Here is a 13,351-nt window from a genome sequence, read left to right as displayed (position 1 = left end):
TAAAATGTTTGACTGTTGCGTCCGTAAACTACAACCAAGTGGCACTAGGCAACACTTTTGGAAAATAAATGGCACGCAATGCGTGTATAGACGATGACGCCTTAGAATGTCTGAAATATTACCTACCCTGGAAATTTCCAAACAAACAGGTGATAAATGTAAATTAAGTAAATGAGGTCCCTTGAAGTCGGAACAGCCCTGCGCATTTTAAGTTCGGAGGAGAACAGTATGGGAATCAGCAAATCGTTTATTTTATGTTATCCTTTTCAGTTGTGATTCATGCAAGTCAAAACGGCATAAAACACAAACGTCACAAACAACTTGCTTTTTAAGGTTGGACTTTTCCCAGCATATTCAATTCCAGATTCAAGCACGGTTTCCAATCAATTTTATTCAAAAAGGTTCAGGATTCAGTCGGAACAAAAACCTGCGTGGAGGGGATTTCTTGCTGACATTTACATTTACGTTTACGTTTACATTTACATTTACGTTTACATTTACATTTACATTTACATTTACATTTACATTTACATTTACATTTACATTTACATTTACATTTACGTTTACGTTTACGTTTACGTTTACGTTTACGTTTACGTTTACGTTTACGTTTACGTTTACGTTTACGTTTACGTTTACGTTTACGTTTACGTTTACGTTTACGTTTACGTTTACGTTTACGTTTACGTTTACGTTTACGTTTACGTTTACGTTTACGTTTACGTTTACGTTTACGTTTACGTTTACGTTTACGTTTACGTTTACGTTTACGTTTACGTTTACGTTTACGTTTACGTTTACGTTTACGTTTACGTTTACGTTTACGTTTACGTTTACGTTTACGTTTACGTTTACGTTTACGTTTACGTTTACGTTTACGTTTACGTTTACGTTTACGTTTACGTTTACGTTTACGTTTACGTTTACGTTTACGTTTACGTTTACGTTTACGTTTACGTTTACGTTTACGTTTACGTTTACGTTTACGTTTACGTTTACGTTTACGTTTACGTTTACGTTTACGTTTACGTTTACGTTTACGTTTACGTTTACGTTTACGTTTACGTTTACGTTTACGTTTACGTTTACGTTTACGTTTACGTTTACGTTTACGTTTACGTTTACGTTTACGTTTACGTTTACGTTTACGTTTACGTTTACGTTTACATTTACATTTACATTTAGAGGGATACATGACAAAGATTGCCTATCCCGCCAAGGAGTGCTGGTGTAGGTGCACGAGATCAAGCTAATATAATGCAAAGTAATACTGTGCTGTGCATGGTGCTCTTACAAATACATCATCACTATTTAGCTAGCATGCGGTTTTCCGTACAGTAGGCAAGATGTTAAATATAAATTGACTCCAAAAAGTAAATAAGCTAGTGAAAATTATTACGTCGTGGATTTTTTAGCTTTTTGACAAAAATTGCAAAATTTCTGGGTGACAAAATTGCTAATCAAAAAGTATTCAATACATCAGGTTAAAATCCATTGGCGGAGTTAATGTGCTATCTGAGCGTAGATCTTAGAAGGAATTCTTGAGCTTGGCAGATTTACTTTTTACATACAAACACAATTTAAAAGAATTTAATGAAGGATATAATTACACCTCCTTGAAGGAATTCTTCAAGTTGAGAGGCAATTTTATTCAAATCACGTTCTTACAAGTAAAGTACACAAATAAGTTTAACACTCATGATTTCCACAAGTTTCTCTTTAAAATGAAATAGGCCGCACATGATGTGAAACACGCGGATCTCTTTCAGTTTATGAATTTCTCTTGATCTTGTGGTGTCAACACTAATTTTTAAACAAATCATTAGTAATTATTGACCAGTACTGGCTCGCAAGTCCTCAAATTAAGAAGAAAGAAAGAAATTGCGAAGAAATTGTCTGTCTTGCAAGACGACGAGGAAGTCTAGTTAGTTAGTTTCTTGAAATTCCGTAAAATCAGTTACAAAATTGTCATCAAAACATTTGCCCTATTTTTCTTAGATTTTTCGCTGGAAATTAGAAAAAAAATGCACTGCGTTTCCCCTGAAAACTTTTTAAACAAACATGTCAAGGGGTTACCCCCTTTAATTTTTCCCGCCAAAAAAAAGATCAACATATACCATCTTGCAAACAAACTAACGAAAAATTTGATTTGATTCCAAACTTGCGAGTTTTTTGCCAAAAGCCTAAGATTTTTGAATCCAGTAAATACTTGCTTCTGTCTAAGGCCTAGGGCAAACGTCGAATCCAAGTCGAGTCGAATAAATTAAAAATAGGTGCGACAAAGAGTCGACTTAATTCCAGCGTGATAACAAACGTCGAACCTGCATCGATTCTATTTTACAAACACGGGAATAAGCACGTGTCCCTGTGCTATTCACTTGATGCGCGACTAGTTACTGCTAGGACTTGCTAGCGAAATGCCGATATTCTTCTCTTGAGAAAACGGTAGACCCGGCGCGGCTCTCTTTAGGTCCCTGTCACAAGCCTCGCAGAATGCAACGCTTTTATAAAAGCGTTACCGGCTGTATATCCCTCAACGTCCTCGTTTTCTTCAAACACTGAGCATTTATTGCAAGTAGGCAATGCGCATCTATGTTTAGTGTTAATGAAACAGGAACAACACACTTCCATCACGCTGTGCGATGTCAGCAATGACTTTCGGCATTCTTTTTCGGCATTCTCGTCCCCAGAGGCCGCGCTCCTTTTGGTCAGCACCAAAAGGGGCGCGGCCTCTAGAGGCGAGAATGCATTCCCAGTCGCGAAATTGTCTTTGTACAGCGCATGCTCGTCAGGGGTGGCGGGGAAATAGCGTTTGGCAGATGGAGGAGTATGTATTTTTGTGACGTTTACCCAGTCCATCACATTTGAATCAATTATTTTGTATTTTGCATGATTTATGAATTGAATTCAGCGCGTGTTTAGAGCGGCGTTTGCTGAAACACAGAACCACTGTCGCATTATCCGACTTGGCAAGTCGAACCTATGTCAGAGTCGAAAAAAATTAATTTGAGTCGAATTTAATTGCAGCGAACGTCGCACCATTCATGCACCTATTTCAAAATTAATAGATTCGACGAATTAAATTCGACTAAGATTCGACGTTTGCCCTAGGCCTAAGATGGTAATATTACATGATGATAGCTTGTTTAATAGTCAGCTATAAAGCGACAGGCGGTTAGAAATCTATTTACAAAAATGAGAAGAACAAGTTAAAATTTCTGCAGCTGCATCATGTCTGCACAATATTGAGAGGGTGAAAACATTTTTAAATCGAAATATTTAAAAAAAAATTATGCACGTATAACTGCGTTACTTGAGCCCCAACTATTTAAAATCTGTTAACTATGTATAGCGATTCCAAAATATCACCACCCTCCCAATGTTGCCTTAAAACATTGCAGTTTTTGGACATTTTAACTTACTTGTCTTATTTCTGCAAATAGCTTTCTATCTGCCCTTCTTTTACGGCATAGCTATTTAACGTAATATCATCATGCAATATATTTCAAGAAGATAACAAAGGCAGGCCCTGAACCCAAACGAACCCGCACGAAATAACGAAAAAATAAAAAAAAATTAAAAAAATCCCGAAAACTTCAATCTAGTCCTTTAGAACTTCCGTCACTTTTAGCCGAGATGTATAAGCAACACAGTCGGATTATTGGCCAATTTAAGGTGGCTCAAAATAGTTTTCTGATTTTTTGAGCCTTATAGAACCTAGGTGCGATTTTTCAGGCTTGGAACTGTACTGTTTTGAATGGCTGTGCTATTTTTGAAGGTGGCCAAACACAGTTTTGATACCTGTTTTTCATTCTCCTTTTTCTCTAAGACCGTTAATCCTTTGGTCTCCAAAAATGGCAACACGCATGTTAACAACGCAAACTTCGGATTTTGATAGCTAAGCTGACGTATGTTTCTTTGCCATGGCAACATGAATAAATATAAGCAGGCCTTTAAAATCGGTTTTGTTTGTTTGCAGACAATCTAGTCGTTAGATTTTCTTTTTCATTTGCATGCAACAAGATTGTAACAATGCTCACAAGTTAACACTATTTTAATAATAGTTTAACAGAGAGATCTTTAATTATCCCCTGTAGAAGGTTAACTGGAATATCTAGAATTGCCTCTGTTAAATTTCAATTTTTGTTTTCAATATTCCAGTTATTACCTGTTTTCTAAAGTATTTTCGTGCCAAATGAACGAGTGGTTCTCAAGAAATAGACGTATTTCCAAGAAAGCTATTGCGCATTCAATCGCAATTTTTTGCCTTACTACGCATACGCTGCATTTAACTGGTTTCTTTCGGTAAAAAAGAAAAATATGAGAATTGCTGGAATCCTTGCATCATTACCTTTTCTAACATACATTTTTAATAAAAGAGTAAAGCCATAATTACACTGTGTTCAATTGTGAAGAAAAAAAGGACAGATGGCGAGGGCATTGACCAAATAAAATGATCGCTGTATCGACGCCATGTTTGCTTTGTGTAATCTTTGTGCGCGCACTGAATCGCTTGCTCTGCAGAAGCATATTGGTTCGAGAAATCGGAAGGTTTGTAAAATGGATTGTAAATTTCCTGAACTTCTAATGAAAGCAAAAATTTGCCTCGCACAATCGAGCATTTGACCAACGCTCCGTTGATTTTGAGCGTCTTTCTGTTGTGTATTGAAGGCAGATTATACAATGTATATGAACACACAATTTTAATTAAAAGTACCCTGCGTTGAAATTGTTTGTAAATTGTGTATTTACGGACAAATCGTACCAAGATCGAGTGAACTCTTATGACGAAAGATGTTATGAAAGTATCAATAACAAAACCCTCTTTTTCACGGGCATTCCGCGAGGTACATAATTTCAAACGCAACACCCTTAAAGCTCATGTACATTTGCCAATTGTTCAAATTTAGAGTCAGGTTGCTTAGATGTTCTAGCATATTACGTCTTTTAATAAGCGTTTAAAAGATGTTGGTCTGCCTTTAAGGGATAAAAATGTAACCAGAACCAAAGATTGAGCAAAAAAAGTGTAACTGACGAAATCTAGAAATCTATTTACATTAAATTGGGATATATAATGTTTATAGGCATAAAATATTTCTTCTCTCTAGCAACGAAAAATATGTGTATAGTTCTTGTCATCAGAATATGTTGGGTTAGAATTTTATAGTGCGTGGGCAATAATAGAAATTAGTATTGATTTTATGTCATTGAGACTTACTTGAAATGATCTTACGCAAGTGTCCGCTGCTGAATGATTGTCATTGAAAAAAAAATCGGCAATTCGGCCTATATATAAAACTCAGCTAATAAATATATACACCTAGGACATGTTGGTAACAAGATAAAAGACGAGGCAATGGTGTAATACTTAAATATTATTTTTCTTCTCAACGCCAATAAAAACCACTTCTAGATCTTCTCTGTCACTTAACTTTTTAATTTCAATGAACTTTTAATTTCTTCCAACTCTTTGATTCTTTTCTGCAAATTACGAATAACTACATGTACAACCATCAAATATATGAAAAACACAGGGTAAACTGGCTAATAATGAGAAGTGCGTAATAGTTTGGTACGTATTTATTTAAATATAAGAGAGTATTTATGATTTCCTTAAGTGATTTTGAAACGAAACACAAATGTTCCATTTTAATTAAATTTCCTTTCCTATTCTTTTGCAAATTCGAAAGAGCGGCGTTTTATCAATAAAACACAAAATTTAGAGGGTAATTTTTCTCTGTCATTTCGTCAGCCTTAAATTAGGCAAAATGCCGCCAAACTTTTAACAATTCAGCTTAACCCTTTGCCTATAATTTTTCCGTCTTCAAATTTGTTTTGGTTTACTGAACTGTTATTTGGCGTTTGCGAGTCTCTTCGTTATAACGTCTTTTATGTGAGACTGACCCTTTGTTTCTCGTTCTCTTGAAGACCGGTATAAATAACAAAAGGACAACTTGCCAGGATTTAAAGGAGAAAATACATGTCGTATTGGAAATCTCAAAGGTGTATAAGCCTCACACCTAATGTAACCACTCTCAAGTTAAGACAGATGTTAGTGAAAATTGCAATACCTAGATTAACAAAGTTGACAAAAAATAAAGTACTTATATGCCTTAATATGTTTACAGAAGTGCCTAAATGCGAAAGAATATGAGAGGCAAAGGCGAGTTTCGTGTACCAATCCTTTCACCCTTTGATTCGTGATCGAAATAAGTTATAAGGTTCTTAAAATTTTGAAACTGCGGTTTGCTAAATTAAATGATGCTCATTTTCCGCATTCGAGTACTTAACACTTCGGAGGCGCGATAAACCACTGCGAACAGGTGGAATATTTCTGACCTCACCGGTATCGTTCCCACTGCAATAAAGAACTGGACGCTCTTTTCCTCCAAACGAGCCAACTCACGCTGATTTTTGCCCAATTAAAAGGCAGTTAAGATACCGATTGTTGATTAATGTTCCTGTTCAGAGAATATAAACATTCATATTGATTTTAAAATATAAAATCCTTGCCGTTTACGAGCCTATTCTGACCAAAGTCGCTCAAGCTTGCGCTAGCTAGTCATTTAGAATTATGCGCCTGACAGTTTTGTGCGTTCTATGTGTATTAATTTGGACAATCAACGGTAGCTCCTTACACACAGAAGAGTTCTCTTCGAGTGCCGACGAAAACATCGAAATAAAAAGAAAAAAAGATCGACCGCCTTGCTGGTTTGGAAGATGTAAAAGAAGGCGTAGTACAACGAGGCCTAAAAGAAAACAAGTCCAGGTAACAGTTTTGTCCATTTAGGTAATCGTCTCGTTGTATTTTACATGAGTTCTGATATGGCATAATATACGCTTTTTATCAATATATTATTTTTAAAAATGCTGCAATAAACTACAAGTCAAGCAGAAGCACGAGATAATTAAGAGATACATCAAATAAATACCATTCATGGTTAAAAAAGCTTTTGTTTGTTTCAGGAAGGATATAAAATCAATAAATCAATAAAAAGAAAATAGATAAATACTCTACAGGGAAATTCCGATTTCTCAAGCCTCTGGGGAAAACTAGAATTAATTCGAGAAATCGGAAATTCGAGATATTGGGGATAAAATAAGTGGTTCGAGTAATCCGGAGATCGAAGAAATCGAGGGATTGGAAATCGGAAATCTACGTTCAAAATAAGGCATAATAAAAAAAGCGATGATATAAACTTGTTAAGTTTTGACACTCAGAGAACGGGAAAGCGCTTTCTGTTTATTGCGCTAAGTTCAAAGAAGTTTGCTATACATGTATATTGGTAAAAAATTGCATTGCTCAGTTAAGACATTTGAGAAGATAGCCTTCAATCACGGGGTAACCTACAAGTTAACTACGAACGTGATTACCTTCAAGCGTTCAAATGTCATAAAGCCTACAAATGAGCTATCTATTTTGACATGGCTGTGAAACTGTTCTTGTTATTGCGGGAAACGGATCTGTTAAATTAAGCCACATAGATAAGCCATAAGTCATTCAGCACGATAAACAAAGCGGCCGGAAACCATATATAAACACCGCCATCATAAAAGGAACCGCAAACGAGAAAATTTCCTTTAACGCATTAGTTTGTCAAGGCCGCACGGCTGTCGTTATTTTTTTTTTTCCGACAACAGAAAAGGCACAAGAGACCAGCAGAATTGTAGATTTTATTAATTTATACAAACTTCGTTATTGTTCCAAAAAAAATCGTTCTTTGAAAAGCACGAGAACGCCCACAGCATGACCATAAGCACGTGCATTGTGTAGGCATGCGCAGGATGGATACTTGCCTCGACACAGTAAAACAAGATGGCGGGCTTTCGCTTAAGGTTATTCCTATGTTTACAGCGGAAGACCTTAATTAATAATAACCCGAACCAGATTACACACTTACTTATTTTTACATGAAGATTATTCATTACTTAATTTTTTATATTTAAAATCAGAAAAAGAATTTTTTTTCTATCGGACACCGGGAGCGGAATCCGGTAATTCGTCTCAGAATACATCGAATTACCCATTTCGCCATCGGAGCGCGCTGGCTACCAAGAAGCCACATTTTTTAACTATACACATACTGCACGCAAAAATATAACTATATGACGTGTCGTGTATTATTTTTGTTCTCTTTTAAAACAATCGTAATTCACCAATAAATGTTGACAGAGAAACGTTTGCTAATCTTCCACAGGCTTATAATCAACAAGATCAAGCAGTATCATTTGACTATGAAGACAGCGAAGAAGACCTGTGACGTTAACACCTGTTATGTTGATAAGCTGTGGAGGAATGAATGCATGAAATAAAGATTGTAAAAATCACATTTTGTCCCGATTTTCAATAGCGGGGTTAACCACATGCAATAAGGAACTTATTTGTCAGTTCGCATTAGCAGTTCAGTTTTCAGGGTACGATTTTCTAAGACAAGTGGTTTTTTATAAATATGTTTGGATTAATAAGAATGGTGTTAATGAAGCCTTCTTCTAAGCAGACGATCTAAACATTTCTAGAGGACTAATCTGGAACTCGCTTTGCTTTAACAAGAGGTATCGGAACTCTTGTCCTTGGACTTGCTTTAATCTTCCGTCTTCTTTTACAACTTCGCTTCTCTCTACGTCTACTTTCTCTACTATTACTCTCCTTAATATTACTTAACGGTGTGCTTGCTTTTATGCTAACTCAAGCTACGACCGGGACTCAAGCCAAGGTTAATGATCCTCTTTCGAGGCTTGGTCTGAGCTTCCACTAACGATACTACATTTAGGAAATAACACACTGGCTGTGGGTAAAATTTGGGTGGCAGGGAAGGACGACTGGGGAGTAGGGGCCTAGGAAGGGGGCCCTCCTGGGGGAGTACAGATCGGGTGGTACCGGGGGTAGCCACCCTGGAATAAAAGTTCCAGACCTGCCTCCAGGGACGAGGCCCATATCCCACAGCCCCGGGGGACTGAGGGAACCAGGAGGGGGAGCCCCTCCTGGGGGAGTACAGATCAGGTGGTACCGGGGGTAGCCACCTTGGAATAGGTAATTTCTCCGGACCTGTCTCCAGTGGGCTAGAGCCTTACTGTGGGGTAAAGTGCAGCTAATGGGTGCACTTCCCTGCCACGAATTGCGGAACTTGTTTAACTGAGGGACGCAATTCCCCCACAGTAAGATAAAGTGGGGGCAGGACTCTTGAGCAAAGGTCTGATGCCATGTTCATAAAATAAGATTACTTACAAGGTAAAGATAAGGAATGAGAGCTTCTGTGGCTTACTAACAGTTTAGGTACAGTTAAAATAGTAGATTGTGGAGTTTGGATATATCGTTCGTAGCAGTCTGAGCTCCACCGTCCTAGGACTTTAATTAGCCATGCAGGGACGCCTGCTGCGGCTGCAGATGTGGCGGCCCCGATGCGGAAGCTGTGGGCGTAGAAGTTGTTGGACGGGAAGCCGCATTGCTGTAGAATAAACCGGAGCTCCTTGGTGAGGCATGAGCGGGTTGGCCATGAGCCAGATTGAGAGAACGTAAATAAAGGACGGCTTGCTGGAGGCTGGGCTTGGAGGATGTAGCCTTTCATCGCCATCACAGAACAGATGGGTGAGGTGGACTTTGCTATGGTGAGGGTGCATCCTTGGCGGAAGGGGTCGGTTTTGGATTGTTTTATCCTAACCCGCATAAGGGAAGGGGATTGCAAATCGGGGTGGAAGGTTATATCTTGGGAAGTGAGATGAACCTCAGGGTTGAAGGGGCCATTACAGGTGAACTCACTAGTACGTAAAAAGGCGGAGAATGCTAGGGTGAAGGCTGCCCAAAGCATAATATGGTCTAAATTAGTACTCAGTGCAGGGCGGAGATAGTTGTGGATTGCAGTGAGGATTTGGGTAGTGATCGGGAAGCGATCGCGTCTTGTTAAGGGGGCTAGGCGTTTTATACCTGTCAGGACTTTTTGAAGACGATGCATTTTGTTGATATGGAGGGGTAAGTTGCACTCACGATGGAGGTCTTGAACAGCAACCAAATAGAGTTTGACTGTGTCATATGAAACGGTTTTGGCTAAGTGAGAGGCAAAATAAATGAGAGTCATTTCTGATGCTGGCAATAGGGGGTTAGAGGGGCCCACCAATCCATGCATGAGGTTGAAGGTTAAGAAATGTTTTTGACCTGCCTGGTAGGTTCGCCTTGTGGAGGGGGCGAGAGAGGCATGGAAGTATTGCTGTACAGAGGCTGTCAGATGAGCATCGCTGATGAAGGGATGACGCAGGGAGTGAGAGAGGCTGTGGGAGCCAGGGCTCCGAAACGATCCATCTGAAAACGGGAAAGGGAGTCAGCAATAGCATTATCCAGCCCAGGTATGTGGGTAGCGCTAATAGTAAAGTTATTACTGAGGGTAAGGAGGGTGATGCTGCGGACAAGGTCCATTATCCGGGGAGACTTGCAGTGTTTGGAGTTGAGGATGGCTACCACTGACTGATTGCCGTACCACATTAGGATACGCTTCCCCGACCAGGTGGGGCCCCACAGGACACATGCCAGGTAAATGGGGAATAACTCCTGCCATTCGATACTGATGCCCCGGTTTTTGTTGAGGGTGTGTTCTGGTAGCCAGTGACCCTGGAACCATAGCCCGTCTAGGAACCCTCTATAGCCTATGGACCCAGAGGCATCTGTGAAAAGTTGGAGGTCGGGGGTTTTGGAGACATGGGAATCAAGAAAAATGCTTACCCCATTCCAGTGTTCTAGGAAATCAACCCACATCTTGATGTCCTTACGGAAACCAGCATTGAGTTTGATGTGCCAGTGGGGGGGATGGGTACCCATAGTAAGGTGGATGATACGTTGGAGGAAGGGAGGACCTGGGGCAATCACCCGGCATGCGAATTGGGGAGTGCCTATTAGGGATTGAAGTTCTCGGAGGGTTGCTGATTTTTTAAGGGACCACTGATGGAGGGCCTGTTTGGCACGAGCGAGCTTGTCTTGTGGGAGGCGGACCTCCATCGTATGGGAGTCTAGGAGGATACCCATGAATTCCAGGGAGGTAGAGGGAGGAAAGGTTTTGCCAGGGGCAATGGGGATGTCTAGCTCAGTGAACAGGTGGAGGATATTGCAGAGAGCTGTTGCACAGTGGGTCCGGGATGGGGCTGCTGCGATAAAAAGTCATCGAGAATGTGAATAACCTTGGGAATGTGGAGCTTGTATTGAATGATCCACTCGAGGGCCAAGGAGAACTGGTCGAAGAGAAAGGGAGCACTACGCAGACCGAAGGGAAGGACCATATCAAAGAAATACAGGGCTTGCCACTTCATCTCTAGCAGTTGCCAATCAGAGGGGTGGATTGGGATGTTCCGGAAGGCGGCTTTAATGTCCAGTTTGGACATAAAGCAGTTCTGACCAAGATCTTGGAGAATGGCGATTACGTTATCTACTTTAATGTACTGGAGAGAATAGTCTTCGGGGGGGGGGGGGGATGTGGGCATTGACGCTAGTGAGGCGGTGTTCTGGGTAGGAGAGGTGGAATATTGTCCGCCATTCTGAGGAATGTTTTTTAGGAATAGCCCCAATCGGGTAAACTTGAAGATTAGGAAAGGAGGGGAAAAGAAAGGGCCCCGCAGTGTGGCCAAGTGAGACTTCTTTTAACATGTTGCTGTCGATAACAGAAGGGTTTTCCTTAGCAGAGGGCAAATTGGGGAATTCTTGCGGAGCCCGAGGGCCAGTATGACCGATTTTAAAACCTTCGGAAAGGCCAGAGAGGAGGTGATGCACAAAGGGTTGATGAGGGTGATCCTGGAGATAGGACGCCAGTCTGGGGATATTAATGGGGGTGGGGGGTGAGAGATGAGCTAGGTATTCAGGAGTGGCTGCGGGAGGAATTGCTAGAGCCTGTAGATGATTTAAGGAGGTCCTCTTTGATGCGGGAGAGTTTGGAGTGGTCCTGGCCTGAGTGGGTGGCACTACATCCTGGCTGGTTGCATCTGTGCTTGTAGGGGCATGGGGAGCGGGCACAGGGACGACCGTTGTTGAAATTGTAGCAGAGGTCTGACCGGGTCAGGGAGTCCCTGGACCTAGGGGGAGACAGGGGGCAGGAGTCAGCATGGTGATCAGAGCTACTACAGGTTCGGCAGCCAGAGTTGGGGAGGCCTGTAAATGTGTCTAGATATAATTGGACGTCCCGTTCCCCCCAGTTGAGGGAGAGGTTGTGGGAGGCACGACGCCGAAACTCAACGTCGTAGACGTACCATGCCATCCCGGGAAATTTCCTCGCTGCGTCCCTGATTAACTGCTGGTGGGCAATTAACGCGGCGGCGCGGGAGGGATAAATGGAAACCAGGACCGAGGAGAAAATGGCAAAGGCATCCAGCCATTTTTCAATGGAGGTGATTTTGGGACGTTTGGAGGTGGCAAGGAGGGGAATAGTCACCCCTTGAGCCCCAACTTGAAGGTGAAGCTGGGAGTTCCGAGCCTCTTCAAGGAGGGAAGAGATGGGGAGGAGGGTTGCAAAGTCCACATACTCACCGTTCGTGATGACAGTCGTCGTGGTCTTCGTCAAGTGGCTAGCCAGCGCGGGTTGGCGAAAGTCCGGATGGAGAGCGACGACGGTGGCTGGATCCGCTGGGTTGAAGGCAGGGGAGGCGGGCAGCGGTGTAGCGACGCTCTGGTGTTGTTGGCCGCCATCAGATGGGTTGAAGGCATGAAAGGCTGGCGGTAGTGTAGTAAGGCTCTGTTGTTGTGGTTGGCCGCCATCTTGGGAGGGACTTGGCATAAGAGGACTGGGGACCGTTAAATGAGATCCCGCGTGGGGAGTGGGAACTAGCCGGTTGTGTTGTTGGCCGCCATCTTTCCGTGCGGCTAGTTTTTCGTCGATTAATGAGGAGATGATCTGCGCTAGCTCTTCTTGTGGTAGAGTGTTGGTAGAGGAAGTGTCAGTGACGGTAACCACACCAGACGGAGAGTTGTTGAGGTGGGTTTCAAGGCGTGTGACGAGTTGTTGACGAGTGCCCGTCTGAACAAGATTATGTTGGGCCAGCAGGAGGCGAAGGGCTTCGGTGGCCATTGATCGGTAGTTGGTCTGTTCGTTGTTTTGGGGATTTGCAGCAAGACCTTGGCGGGTCCGAGAGAGTTTTCGAGAATTACGTCGTCCACGGTTGGGCATGGTCACAGGATCGTGGGAGAATGTTTCAACCGGAGCTTCGTACAGCACGCCGACCAGAAAATTAGTGGCCGCAGAAGAAAAATCAGTGGCGAAGGATCGGCACAAACGAGAAGACTGAATACAACGAGGAGCGTGTGCTTGACTAGAGGTCAGGGGCATGAGGTGGACATGTGAGAGACATGATTGGAACCATTGATACACTGTCTTTTACAGAT

The 13,351-nt window shown here is 41.7% G+C and overlaps 1 protein-coding gene, 1 long non-coding RNA gene and 1 pseudogene across 2 annotated transcripts; 1 reads left to right on the top strand and 2 right to left on the bottom strand.

Moving 5' to 3' along the window:
* The first annotated feature begins 6,350 nt into the window (after nt 1-6,350).
* On the top strand, nt 6,351-8,328 carry LOC149117317 (uncharacterized). Its single transcript, XR_016204117.1, has 2 exons — nt 6,351-6,769; nt 8,199-8,328. It is a non-coding gene; the product is annotated as an uncharacterized LOC149117317 (long non-coding RNA).
* A 1,814-nt stretch (nt 8,329-10,142) lies between these two features.
* Nucleotides 10,143-11,184, bottom strand: LOC149117316 (uncharacterized). The gene has a single exon (XM_089282965.1). The coding sequence runs from the start codon at nt 11,009-11,011 to the stop codon at nt 10,217-10,219; it is 795 nt and encodes a 264-aa protein (XP_089139091.1). The 5' UTR covers nt 11,012-11,184; the 3' UTR covers nt 10,143-10,216.
* The window catches only part of LOC149117315 (uncharacterized), a 2,566-nt pseudogene continuing 279 nt past the window's right edge, over nt 11,065-13,351 (bottom strand).

Source organism: Orbicella faveolata, unplaced genomic scaffold (assembly GCF_042242905.1).
Source record: "Orbicella faveolata isolate gen_17 unplaced genomic scaffold, um_ofav_v1 contig_12, whole genome shotgun sequence".
NCBI classification, from domain to species: Eukaryota; Metazoa; Cnidaria; class Anthozoa; order Scleractinia; family Merulinidae; genus Orbicella; species Orbicella faveolata.
The sequence above is the reverse complement of the archived record's forward strand: the minus strand, read 5'-3'. Positions and strand labels throughout refer to the sequence as shown.

Excerpts from the sequence above, each read along its gene's own strand:
- LOC149117316 (XM_089282965.1), bottom strand. The coding sequence starts at position 11,011 with ATGGGTATCCTCCTAGACTCCCATACGATGGAGGTCCGCCTCCCACAA.